Here is a 14,619-nt window from a genome sequence, read left to right on the forward strand (position 1 = left end):
CAGACTTGGTTCCAAACTGGGAAAGGAGTATGTCAGGACTGTATACTGTCATCCTGCTTGTTTAACTTATATGCAGAGTACATCATGAGAAACGCTGGACTGGATGAAGCACAAGGTGGAATCAAGATGCCAGCAGAAATATCAATAACCTCAGATTTGCAGATGACACCACCCTTATGGCAGAAAGTGAAGAAGAACTAAACAGCCTCTTGATGAAAGTGAAAGAGGAGAGTGAAAAAGTTGCCTTTAAACTCAACACTCAGAAAACTAAGATCATGGCATCTGGTCCCATCACTTCATGGCAAATAGATGGGAAAACAATGGAAACAGTGACAGACTTTATTTTGGGGGCCTCTGAAATCACTGCAGATGGTGACTACACCCATGAAATTAAAAGACACTTGCTTCTTAGAAGAAAAGTTATGATCAACCTAGACAGCATATTAAAAAGCAGAGACATTACCTTGCCAACAAAGGTCCGTCTAGTCAAAGCTATGGTTTTTCCAGTAGTCATGTACAGATGTAAGCTGCTGCTGCTGCTAAGTCGCTTCAGTCGTGTCCAACTCTGTGCAACGCCATAGACAGCAGCCCACCAGGCTCCCCCGTCCCTGGGATTCTCCAGGCAATTACACTGGAGTGGGTTGCCATTTCTTTGCATGAAAGTGAAAAGTGAAAGTGAAGTCACTCAGTCGTGTCTGACTCAGCGACCCCATGGACTGCAGCCCACCAGGCTCCTCCGTCCATGGGATTTTCCAGGCAAGAGTACTGGAGTGAGGTGCCACTGCCTTCTCTGATGGATGTAAGAGTTGGACTATAAAGAAAGCTGAGTGCCAAAGAATTGATGCTTTTGAACTATGGTGTTGGAGAAGACTCTTGAGAGTCCCTTGGATGGCAAGGAGATCCAACCAGTCCATCCTAAAGGAAATCAGTCCTGAATATTCATTGGAAGGACTGATATTGAAGCTGAAACTCCAATCCTTTGGCCACCTGATGTGAAGAACTTACTCATTGGTAAAGACCCTGATGCTGGAAAAGACTGAAGGCAGGAGGAGAAGGGGACAACAGAGGATGAGACGGTTGGATGGCATCACAGACTCAATGGACATGAGTTTGAGTAAACTCTGGGAGTTGGTGATGGACAGGGAGGCCTGGTGTGCTGCAGTCCATGGGGTCACAGAGAGTCGGACACAACTAAGTGACTGAACTGAACTGAATGTTCTTATTTTCAACACATTATCCTAGTATTAGATTTTACAATAAATGTTGAAATAATTGATTAAAGAAAAAGCGAGGAAATGATAATACAATAAATGGCACAAAGATGAGGTAAAGCTCAATGGTAAATACTTTATTTAGAAGGTCTGGAAAAATGGTTGCAAGTTGAAAAGGACAAAAATTATAGCAAAGAACTGAAAATAAACACTACCATGGAAAAACAAGGAAAGAAATCCCAAAGATGTGGCCAGATTAAACAAAATCTAGAAAACTGTCCAAAGATATCATTTTTTTCTGAAAACTTACACATGAGTGTATACACACACACACACACACACACACAAAAGAAAAAAACCCTGAGACTTACAGAAACAGCTGAGGTAAGAGAAAAGACCAAGACCGACGAAACGTAAGTTAAAGGACTGACAGCGGGTGAGGGACCAGGAACCACGGAAAGGAGTCGAACCACAGCATGAATAATAAGCACGAAGTGGCTGGGAACTGCCATTCAGGAATAATATCTGAAAAATTCAAAACATCTACTCTAAAAACAAAGAAAGATTCTGCCAATGATTGGGGAAAAAAATTCAGATGAACAGACAATAGTGATTCCTGATTTCAGCTCTTGCTGAGAGAAAAAAGAACTTAAGAAGAATCATGCAAAATCGAAAGAAATAGACTAATCCCAGCTAAGTATCCAGCAAAGACAAATGTACAGCTAAACAGACAATTATATATGTGAAAATATATGTTGGCAAACAGTAAAATGGTCTCAATTACTAGGTGTAATGCTTAAACCTCTTCTTACTGTTCATAAGACTTGCTTCAAGATACCCATTTCAATAATCGCTCTAAAAATTCTTGCCTTTCAGCTGTTCTCTTGACAGCTATCACATGAGTTTCCTAAACACATCTAGAACACCAACTAGCTCAGACTTTACCGTCAGCGGCCTTCGATTTGATTCTTCATTTCCCATTATTATTATCACAGTTTTTAAGTTTTATTTCTAAATCTTCAAGCTGCAAATATGCGGCTTTAGCACTTTATATACTACTCAATTTATAGTTTTATTAGTGAATATAATTGTTTCTTAAAGTGCTGTTGTTTTAAAGGAGGGCTAGGCTTTATATAATTCAGTGTAACTCCAAGCATACAGTTCGCCAATAGTCCCAAAGTGTACACTTACAAATGGCAGGGCAAATCCTCAAGTACTCACCTCAACAGTGTCAATTCTTCCCTCATGGGGATGTGGTGTCCTTGGGTAGATATCGAGAAGATGTGGTGGTGAATCAAAGTGCAGTCTTTTGAGATTTCTTTTACTAACATCTTTATAATTCAGTTCATCAAAGTTAGTCCTCCATAATAAGACCTATAAAAATTAATCAAGTTGGCAGTTGTTGATTTGCAAGTAGTAGAAGGAAATTTTTTAAAAATGAACATATAAAATATCAAGCATTCAAAATAATTAGGAAGGCTAGATACATTTTTCCACAACACTATATCTCAATACTTTTTAAAAGGGTAATAGGGAGAGATTTCGTATTCTGAATTTTATGTCCACCTTATTCCAGAAATGTGGCTCTGAATGACTTTTGGTCATTTCAAATAAATACAGACGTGTTACAATTTAAACGTACCATACTCAAGAAGTTTAATCAACACTTGAAAAATAAAACACACAGACAATAGATTAGGCAACAATTCAAGTGAAAAGGCCCACACCAATATTAGGCACTCAGTGTTAGTTTTATGTATAAGTATAAAGATGAGCAAAAGAAAACAACTGCTATTTGAGTTCCACAAATGATCAGAACTGGTACCGTTTCAGTTATGAGACAGCAGATTCCCTGGCACTAACGAAAACATAAACTCATTCATAATCATCTGAACATAGACAAACTAGCTGGTTGTAAAAATCTTAGCTCAAGTCTCAGATTCCATTTCCCCTAATCAAATCAAAGAGGGAGCAGAGAGCTTTACAAACCTGTGCATCTGCACCTCCTGATGTAAACAGCTCTCCACCTTTTGAAAATGAAACAGTGAAGACAGGCCCCTAAGAAATAAATGGAGATAAAAGGAAAAAAAGCATTTGATAACATGTTTCCGTGGCCAAGAAGGCTGTGAGTACTAATTTTTCATCCTAATTTGTGCAGACTATTTATGCAGTAAGTGTGAGGACACATTCAGCTGCTAGCAACCAAGGCAGGCAAAGAGAATCAAAGCATCAACTCAATTATCTGAAGACATCTATAAACAATACTAACTGAAAAAGAGATACTAATAAAAATGAGAAAATACACTTTTCTTCCCTTTAAAGAAGTTCATGCATAGGTCAGTGAGTAAGAATTTCTTCTGTTAAGATTTTCTGGCTTTGGAATCTTATTCAACAAATCACTAGCAGAAGCTGAATGATGGGAATGAGGCTGTATGAAGAGAAATCATTCCCTGAACCCCAACATGCTTCACCGAGTTCTTCACGTGGGCAACAGTGAGCCACTTATAGTTCTGAGAGCAGGACACAGATAGGAGAAGAGCTGTGACTGATGACAACTGATACGACGACTGTGAGAATGATGAGCTGGAGTCTGAAAGAACGGTTGGAAGCCACTTAGGAAGTTCCTGCAGTTATCAGGGTGGGAGGTAACAGGAAAGCGAGCATGGTGAGCAATGGCTGCGGTGCTGGACGACGCGGCACAGTCACAGCATGACCTCTGGGTCAGTTTTAGTCAAGAAGACTCATTTCTCATCTCAGAAATGCTAGTATACTGTTTGTTTTTTTAATAAGTTGGTAATCTACACAATGGAAACAGTGAGAGACTTTATTTTGGGGGGGCTCCAAAATCACTGCAGATGGTGACTGCAGCCAGAAAATTAAAAGACGTTGCTCTTTGGAAGAAAAGCTATGACCAACCTAGACAGCATATTAAAAAGAAGAGACATTACTTTGCCAACAAAGGTCCATCTAGTTGAGGCTATGGTTTTTCCAGTGGTCATGTATGGATGTGAGAGTTGGACTATAAAGAAAGCTCAGCACCGAAGAATTGATGCTTTTGAACTGTGGTGTTGGAGAAGACTCTTGAGAGTCCGCTGGACTGCAAGGAGATCCAACCAGTCCATTCTGAAGGAGATCAGTCCTGAATATTCACTGGGAAGACTGATGCTGAAGCTGAAACTCCAATAATTTGGCCACCTGATGCGAAGAGCTGACTCATTTGAAAAGACCCTGATGTTGGGAAAGATTGAGGGCAGGAGGAGAAGGGGATGACAGAGGATGAGAGGGTTGGATGGTATCACTGACTCAATGCACATGATTTTGAGTAAGCTCTGGGAATTGGTGATGGACAAGGAAACCTGGGGTGTTGCGGTCCATGGGGTCGCAAATAGCCAGACACAACTGAACGAATGAACTGAACTGAATCTATACAAGAAAATCTATGGGGGAAAACCTCTATATCTTTCACGTATACCAGCCCACAGTCTCAGGTTATTAACACCTCATAAACACCTTCACCTCCAGACTGTGAAGCCAGTCTCCTGGCTTTTCTCCTAAATTATTTTATTTACCTTTTTTTCCAGTACTCAGTCCTTCTTCCATGGATATTTTAATCCATGGCCACTTTTATTGGTTGTTAATCCAGCCCAATTCCATGGGTACACATATATCTGAGCTGGTTAATTGTCTTATTTCTGCTTCCCTCTAACACAGCTGTGAAACAAATGATAAAGCAAGCAGGAAGTCTGGCAGGATACATGAAGGCAGAAAAAGAAAAGTTCTCCCCTAGACCACAAAGCCCATTCTATTTCTGGATATAAATAGCTTATACTTGGTTAAAAGGAAGTACCTAGTACATCTTATTAAAAAAAAAGGAGGGGATGTATTCTAAAAAATTTAGAGAAGTTTGAACATTTACCCAGAAAGGAAGAATAGTTTTTACACTTGAAAAAGTTTTTGTTCGGTATATTATACATCAGTATGTGCGTGTGTGTGTGAGTGAACAGGCTCAATAAATAGCACCCCACTTCCCCACTGGGTTCCTAAACTAATTAAAAAATAAGACAAAGAAATATTATCTTTCTTACTGATGAGGGCTTGTAAAGAGAATATAGCTTCATCTGTGGGTAAACGGGCTTTTTAGAACTGAAATCCAAAGTGAGTCAGACTTGAGTACCCCGTCACAGGCAAGACTGGACAAGGGCTGGCCTCCCACAAGAAATACCAGAGGAAAACCATGAGCACAGGCTCCTAGGAGCAGAAGGTGTTAGGCTCGACTTGCAAATTTCTCCTTCTAAACTCACCCATCAGTTTAGTGGAAAGCGAGAGTGAAAGGGTGTGAGAGGGTCCGAGCTGGCGCGTGAGCGGAAAGAGTAGAAGTCAGAAAAACACGGATCTGTCACCATTTAAGCAGTCAGATCCACACTACATACTGGGGAAGACAGCAGTGGAGGATTAAGTTACCAGCCAGTGAAAGATACATATTGATTTTGACAAGAACTACAATAAATAATACTTTGAAGAGTTGCTTCCAGAGGATGAAAACACAGCCTTGCAAGCAAAAGAAAAAAAAAAAAAAATTGTAATAGCAGCAATGTGTAGTACACTTGGAAAAATGTAATAAATTTTTTACATATATAAAGTTTATATTTTAGTTAGTGCCATATACTAAAGTGGATCAGAACTAAAGCAAATATCTTAGGGTTCACACCGTGTGTCCTTGAAGTGTATATATAAGCCTTCCTTCTAAGAGGTCCAGGATCTTCAGCGTACCATCTGAAGAAGCAGTGATGAGATAGTTACCCGAAGGATGGAACGACACACAATTAACTCCACCGCTGTGAACTGATTTGTAGAAAATAAAAGCAAAAAGTTCAGAGAATAATTCGTAATTCTAAAGATGCCCCTTCACCCTACTAGCACCATTAGGTTGAAAGCAAGAATCCATTAGAGGCAATGTCTCCATAGCACCAAAACTCTACAGAGCTCACTAAAACAAGTAAGTAGAGTGGCACCAAACAGCTTAAGCTTCCAGTTCATGAGACAGAAAAACTTTACAAATGAGACTCTGTCATGGAAAGATGATCTTATTAACTACGTAACTATAAAATCTTAGGGTATGTTACCAATATAAACAACCACTGTCTACCACCAGTTCACGTAAGGTATACATCCCAGCCTTAAACTGAATTTAATAACCAATTAGTTGCTTGGGACAAGGGGCGAAGAGTATGGAGATGTCTTTGGAGAAGGGCAGCCTTGCCAGTTTGAGAATTCATTTCTGGACATCATCCTTCCAACAGGAGGCAGTATAACACAGCGATCAAAAGTTTGTTAATCACTGTACTTTGTAAAAAACGTACTTTGTAAACAGAAAGACCTATGTCAGTGGGAGCAAAATTTTAGCAAGTGACATAGGCTCCTTCAGCCTCAATTTCCTGTCTTTAAAGTGGAGGGAACATACCTCTGAGGGCTGATGTGAGAATTTAACCCAGTGTCTGCTGCATTATGTTTATTAAGGGACGGAAATTTGGATTTAATATAAATCTAATATACATTAAGAAATCAGTTCATTTCTCTTTTAACTTCAATAGACAGGCACAGTAGGATGCTGTTTTCTGCCAGTTTTAACACCTATTTGTGCTCACGTATCTCTTTCTGAGTCAACTTCTATCCTGGATTCTTTACAAAGCAGATAACCAAAGTCTGAAAATCTTACAGTAACTTTTTTTCTTTTCTTTTCCCTTTTTTCTCCACAGCTCTCGCATCCACCTCCCTTTGCAGGCTGGCACCTACGCCAGCTCCCTTTGCAGGCTGGCACCTACGCCAGCTTCTTGGACCATGCTGCTGATGGTGGCTAACTTTTCTCTAGTCAGTCCATCACATTTAGTAAGAGGGCCAAGCCACACTGAGAAGAATAGCCTCTGCTAGTGTAAGAGAAGCCCGTTGTACAATTCAATTCTGTTATGGAAGTCGTTACCTTGATAATGCTGGAGTAACTTGTTCACTCTTATATCCCAGATTTTCACAGTATGGTCAGAACCTGCTGAAGCTATGCATGTACCATTAGGGTTAAAAGCCACAAAATTTGCAAACCTGGGAGAAAGGAATAAGATGGTCTAATATTTCAATTTCTCTTTAATTTCTTTATTTGAATTGTAATAATTAAATACCTCCTTAGCAAACTAACCTATATAAATGCAAAAAGAGAAATGGACTTACCCTACGAAATCTGAGAAGTTGTTAACACACTGCTTATTTGTGGTATCCCAGATTTTAATAGTTTTATCCTCACTGCATGATACAATTAGTCTGCCATCGGGTGAAAACCTGGAGAGCATAAGAAAGATCATTCTTGTGGAAGGCTCCTGACAATCACAATCAACTCTACCATGACACACAAGTCAGGCTGTATGTATTAAATGATACCACAGCATGCAGCAGAACCATGTTCTGCTACCAACATCTTTCCAACTGAAAATAACACAATGAATGACATTAATAAACCATTAAAAAAGATCACAATATATGATATAGACTAACCAAGTTTCTCTTAACCTTTTATTCTTCTATTTAAATAATTTACTTTTATGGTATCTGTTCTAGGTCTGCACTGCTTCCAAGCCAAATATCTTATGCTTTTTTTTTTTTTTAAAGTATTCTCTATTTCTGTCATTTTCTGGTGTTATCCATACGACCCAAGAGAGTCTCTATCACTCATCTTACCAACCCTGCAGTGACGCTCTTTGTAAGAGAACGACTGGTATCTTAAGAATTAAAACTGAATGCTATCAGCAATAGAGGCATCAGTGGCTCCGTCAGTAAAGAATCTGCCTGCAATGTGAGAAACCTGGGTTCAACCCCTGGGTCGGGATGTCCCCCTGGAGAAGGAAATAACAACCGACTCCAGTATTCTTGCCTGGAGAATTCCATGTACACAGGGGCTACAAAATGTGTCCATGGGGTCACAAAATGTCTAACACAACTGAGTGACTAACTTTATCATTGACAGGCGAACAGATTCCCCAAGCCTGTAACTTCCTGGATGAGGGGAGGCCAGAGAGCTTCAGCGGACTGAAAATAGGACAACTCATTTATACAAAACTGAAGTTCCTTCATGGACTACTATCCACACACCCCATTAAAAAACAAATGAGAAAATTCTCAGACATCTTGTCTACTGCGTTCATGCTCTCTCTCCCTTTAAGATCCTTTCCAAGGTTGCTTTTCTGCCTTAAGTGCCTTTTTAGAATGGAGACGGAAGAGCAGAAGATCAAAAACAAAGTGAAAACTATTAGGAAACTATGAATACTAATTTTGCTATTAATACTTCAGCAATAGCAAAACCCAAAAAAGACAGATTTAGGTCATAGACCGATAATGTTTCAATTTTATTTGTAGTTTCCCTCTCGGCCCAGATTACTATAAAAGTCATCAACTAAGTAAGGGTGTGGATTATAATTGAAAGCTTTTCTTTTTGTTCTCTGACCATCCCCTCCTCCCAATTCCTGTTCTTAAGGCTGGCCTAAAAATAATTCTTCCTAACAGAAATTTTCAATCTAGAATTTATGAATTCACCATATTTTAAAAAGGACAGAGATAATTAAATTCTACATGAAATAGTCCTTAAAAATTCAAAGAAATAAACTTGCAAGGAAATATCTTCCACACCGGGCAGTTCAGCTTGATTTTATAATAACGTATCAATCTTTTCCTTTAGAAAATATGTAAGGAAGATTCAAATATGAATGGCAGTATTATAGAAATGCTCCAAAGAGATGAAACTTATTTTGTATAGATTCTGGAGAAGAAAATCCTATTCAGTATCCCCATGAAAATAACCTTTGCATAAAATTATAAATAATTAGTGCAAGAAATCAAAGTGTGTTTCTTAATATGATATCTTTTTTAAAAATTACTTAATGTGAACATTTTAAATTTTATTTCTAAGAGATGACTCAGTTATTACATTTTAAGAAAGCAATGATGAAAAATGTAATAAAATGGAAGGATTAGGTGAAAGCAAAGTACGAAGTACAAATTCACACTATGACATTATTGGCCTAATACAACCACTGCCACGGCCACCACTACCACCATTCTCATTTATCCTGCCAATATTAACCGAGCATCTATGTGCTAGAATGGTTCTCAACACTTTACTTATAACTCATTTAATTCTCAAAATAACCCTACCAAACAAGGGCTACTGCTGGCCTCCATTTACAGATGATTAAACCAGGGCATGTAAAGGAAGAAGAGGAACTGCCCGTCACACAGCCGGGAAGACCTGAACTAGGAAGTCTGGCTCCAGAGCCAAACCGCTCAGCCACTCTGTTGAAGACTCTGACAGCAAGGAAAGTTTCTCTTACTGGCCAAAGTAGAGCACAGGAAGTTCTGTGTGGCTTCTTTGTAACCACAGAAAGTTCTAAAGTGGAAGCAAACCACAGGCCATGCTCTTAGGCGGCTAAGTGCCTGGGTTCTGCTTGACAGCCTGACCACCAGACTATCTTTTAATAAAAATCTCTGTCTGCTGCCATGCCCCATCAGTGCCCTTGGGGAGTTTGTGGGAAAGACATTCATTCATTAACTCATTCAAATATTTACTGAGCACCTGCAGGAACCAGGCATTGGGCACTGACCTGGGTTATAGGAATATCGTGGTGAATGAGACCGATAAGACCCCTGCTTTCAGGAGGCTTTCATTCTAGGTGGGAGGACAGGCACACAAATAACATAATTTTAGATAATGGTAAGAAAAAAGTTTTTAACAAAAAGGTGCCCATTAGTCACTAGAAGCGCCCCAGAGAAACTTGTAAATAAGGAAAAGAATGTTACCTTGATTAGCCAAAAATTCATCCTGAGCAGCTGGAATTAAAGCCTGGGAGAAATTTCCCCAGTGATGAAGAAATGAAATGAAGAGAACGTGAACTTCAGATAAGTGGGGAGTGGAGGAGCTGGCTGGGATGAAAGGAGCAGTGCAGAGAGGATGTTTCTATCTCCAGCTCGGCAGGGCTGAGGCAGGGCTCAGGTACATGCTCTGGACACTGTATTACAACCCCTGCATATACTCTCTGTAGTTTCTTTTTGTCTACGTGTGTATGCTATCCCTCAGCCATGTCCAATGCTTTGCAGCCCCATGGACTACAGCCCACCAGGCTCCTCTGCCCATGGAATTTTCCAGGCAAGAATACTGGAATGGGGTGCCATTTCTTCCTCCAGGGCATCTTCCCAACCTATGGATCGAACCCGCATCTCTTGCATCATCTGCACTGGCAGGCAGACTCTTTACCACTAGTGCCCCCTGGGAAGCTTTTTTGTCTTTGGAAGGGTTGAAAGTGACAATGGCGATTTGGCCTTCTCCTCCCTTTCAGTTTTAATTAGATACATCAAATAGTTTGGCACCAATAAGAGGCTACTCTTTGCCCTGTCTTTGATCACAAAATGACAGTCCTTTTTTGTGTGTGTGAGGGTTTAAACAATACCTAACAGGGTTATTCGGAGAAGGCAATGGCACCCCACTCCAGTACTCTCGCCTGGAAAATCCCATGGATGGAGGAGCCTGGTGGGCTGCAGTCCATGGGGTCACTAAGAGTCGGACACGACTGAGCGACTTCACTTTCACTTTTTCACTTTCATGCATTGGAGAAGGACATGGCAACCCACTCCAGTGTTCTTGCCTGGAGAATCCCAGGGACGGGGGAGCCTGGTGGGCTGCCGTCTATGGGGTCGCACAGCGTCGGACAAGACTGACACGACTTAGCAGCAGCAGCAGCAGCAGCAACAGGGTTATTAATTTTAAGAATATTAAGAGGATATAAAATTTCTACCAAGACATTAACAAATTTCTAACTCTCTAATTCAGTACCACCCAACCACCTTTTAAGACTTCCAGCAAGTGTGTCACCAAGATGGATATTAGTCAGTGGTGACTAATGGATCACCAGATGTGAACTGTCTGTAAGGCATATGAGAAGTTAACTACTTCTTATTCAATCCCTTAAAATATACTTTGGAGAAAAGGAGGAAATTCTCAAGCTTTTTGCTAGAAAAACTGGTTGACATGTCCTTGAGAGTAGCCAAAGTTATATAACAGGAGTTCTTTAACTTTGAATCTATAGAGTTCCTAAAACTATATGTAAAACTGTAGTCCATAAGCACAGTGATTGAGTTACTTCTTCATCAGTGAGCCAAACAGATCCGTGAACCCTGAGAAGTTTTAAAGTGCATTCATAAGAAATCAAAATCCTCATTTGGATAATTCTTATCATTAGACTAAATATTCTATAAAAACCACTATATACATGCATGTATCAAATCACCACACTGTACACCTTACCCTTACACAAGGTTATATGTCATTATATCTTAATAAAGCTGAGGGGAAAAAACACAAAGGCACACAATCTCCACCCCTGCCAGACAATTAGCTGCATGGAGGAAGGGCTAAGCCTTCTGAGATGAGAGCTTGTGACTCAACTATTAGTCCTCCATGCAGGGGAAAGAAATAGTTTAATTTGAGAGTTAGATAAACAACATTTAGGAATTAGTTATGGTCCCTGAGGACCAACCTGGATTTCACAGGCTGAAGGAGATTTACTAAGCATCCAGTATCAGCCAAACCCAAGGCTCCAACTGCATGCTGCTGCTAAGTTGCTTCAGTCCTGTCTGACTCTGTGAGACCCCAGAGATGGCAGCCTACCAGGGTCCTCTGTCCCTAGAATTCTCCAGGCAAGAACACTGGAGTGGGTTGCCATTTCCTTCTCCAATGTATGGGAGTGAAAAGTGAAAGTGAAGTCACTCAGTCATGTCCAACTTTTCGCGACCCCATAGACTGCAGCCCACCAGGCTCCCCTGTCTATGGGATTCTCCAAGCAAGAGCACTGGAGTGGGGTGTCATTGCCTTCTCCATCCAATTGCATAGGGGATTAAAAAAAAAGAATTTAAAATAAGGGAGGATAGAAAGGAAATAGTGGAAGAGAAGGAAAGCATGAAGAAAACATAGAAAGAAATATATTCCCAAAAACCAAACTTACATTTCTGGCCCCCAGGGCTCTGAGACCAAAGTAGGCATTGTTCTATGTCCCTTAAGAAACAAATTGTTAGTAAGTGGTACTCTGAAGCCAGCAGCTATTCAATAGGAGGGAAAAGCAGTGAAAAGCAGTGAAAGTAAGACTGCCCGGTGAGTACAGAGTCTGAATTTTAAGGCCATTTCTGCGGCTGCCCAGATATGTAACCTTATGAAGCTCCTAACTACCCGAGCCACTGTTTTCTGTCTGGATAATAAGAGAGTCTGAACTGCATTCAAGCCTAAAACTTTCATGTGGTGGTTTATTTGCTAAGTCAGGTCCAACTCTTACAAAACTTTCATAGACTCATTAAAAAAAAAAAAAATTGGCAGCCTCAATGTTTGCTTTGATGGGATTTGGGCTTTACATACTGAAGGTGGAGTTCAAGGCAATAAGCAAAACATTCATGTTTTTTTAAGTGTTGGGCAGCATTAGAAGAGAAACCATCTGTTGATTGCAGTGATAGAATTCATTCCTATAAGTGCTGAGAGACAAAAAGCAGATGAAAGAGATGCAAAAAGATTTAGGTGTACTGTGAAACACGCTAATTATTGCTGGATCATTTACCATTTACACGCCCAGACTCCTCTCCTGGGATTTCTAGGAGAACTGCCTAGTAAGCGCTTCCTCTTGCATATGCTTCGGGCACTCTCTGTACTTGTCCCAGTCTGAACTCATCTTCCTCCCCAAACTCCACTGTTCCTTTTCTCAGTAAATGACTTCTCAAGCCAGAAACCCAGGAATCAAGTGCGATTCCTATGTCTTCCACTCACTCTCACTGTCACATTCCAGTCTATCACCAGACCCTGCTTCTTCAGATCCTAACAGGCCCCGCTGACGTTCCATTCTTCACAATCAAAAACGATCTTTTTTTTTTTTTAATTAAAACCCTTTGGTGGTTTCACAGTTTTTCATGGGAAAAACTGCCTGCAGGGTCTGCCCTCCTGTCTCTTCATCATCACCTTACACTTCCTGGCACCACACCCCGCTTCTCTCTGTTCTTGCCCCAGGTGTTCCCCCATATGCTGTTCGCTTTGCTTCAAACAAGGCTCCCTACTCTTTATCTTGTTTCAAATACTGACTCTTTGTGACCCCATGGACTATACAATCTATAGAATTCTCCAGGCCAGAATACTGGAGTGGGTAGTCGTTTCCTTCTCCAGGGGATCTTCGCAAACCAGGGATCAAACCCAGGTCTCCCACATTGCAGGTGGATTCTTTACCAGGTGAGCCACAAGGGAAGCCCCTAGTACTGAGTATTCAGTTCTGTTCAGTCTCTCAGTCGTGTCCGACTCTTTGCAACCCCATGAATTGCAGCACTCCAGGCCTCCCTGTCCATCACCAACTCCCAGAGTTCACTCAAACTCATGTCCATGGAGTCGGTGATGCCATCCAGCCATCTCATCCTCTGACGTCCCCTTCTCATCCTGCTCCCAATCCCTCCCAGCATCAGGGTCTTTTCCAATGAGTCAACTCTTTGCATGAGGTGGCCAAAGTATTGGAGTTTCAGCTTCAGCATCAGTCCTTACAATGAACACCCAAGAGTGATCTCCTTTAGAATGGACTGGGTGGATCTCCTTGCAGTCCAAGGGACTCTCAAGAGTCTTCTCCAACACCACAGTTCAAAAGCATCAGTTCTTCTGTGCTCAGCTTTCCTCACAGTCCAACTCTCACATCCATACACGACCACTGGAAAAACCATAGCCTTGACTAGACGGACCTTTGTTGGCAAAGTAAAGTCTCTGCTTTTTAATATGCTATCTAGGTGGTCATAACTTTCCTTCCAAGGAGTAAGCATCTTTTAATTTCATGGCTGCAATCACCATCTGCACTGATTTTGGACCCCAGAAAAACAAAGTCTGACACTGTTTCCCCATCTATTTCCCATGAAGTGATGAGACCAGATGCCATGATCTTTGTTTTCTGAATGTTGAGCTTTAAGCCAACTTTTTCACTCTCCTCCCTCTTTCACTTTCATCAAGAGGCTCTTTAGTTCCTCTTCACTTTCTGCCAGAAGGGTGGTGTCATCTGCATATCTGAGGTTATTGATATTTCTCCTGGCAATCTTGATTCCAGCTTGTGCTTCTTCCAACCCAGTGTTTCTCATGATGTACTCTGAATATAAGTTAAATAAGCAGGGTGACAATATACAGCCTTGATGAACTCCTTTTCCTATTTGGAACCAGTCTATTGTTCCATGTCCAGTTCTAACTGTTGCTTCCTGATCTGCATATAGATTTCTCAAGAGGCAGGTCAGGTGGTCTGGTATTCCCATCTCTTTCAGAATTTTCCACACTTTATTGTGATCCACACAGTCAAAGGCTTTGGCATAGTTAATAAAG

The 14,619-nt window shown here is 40.8% G+C and overlaps 1 protein-coding gene across 6 annotated transcripts in view; it reads right to left on the minus strand.

Moving 5' to 3' along the window:
• POC1B (POC1 centriolar protein B) overlaps positions 1–14,619 on the minus strand; it is a 105,036-nt gene that overhangs the window by 50,107 nt on the left and 40,310 nt on the right. For 4 of the 6 annotated variants that reach the window (XM_005206056.5, XM_005206054.5, NM_001099031.1 and 1 more), the window contains 5 exon segments: positions 7,431–7,538; positions 7,189–7,304; positions 5,920–6,053; positions 3,201–3,269; positions 2,433–2,585 (listed from right to left, as the gene is read on the minus strand). In XM_005206056.5, coding sequence (XP_005206113.1) covers positions 2,433–2,585; positions 3,201–3,269; positions 5,920–6,053; positions 7,189–7,304; positions 7,431–7,538 — 580 coding nt within the window. 6 annotated transcript variants of the gene reach the window in all.

The sequence above is a fragment of the Bos taurus genome, chromosome 5, assembly GCF_002263795.3.
Source record: "Bos taurus isolate L1 Dominette 01449 registration number 42190680 breed Hereford chromosome 5, ARS-UCD2.0, whole genome shotgun sequence".
Lineage (NCBI taxonomy): Eukaryota > Metazoa > Chordata > Mammalia > Artiodactyla > Bovidae > Bos > Bos taurus.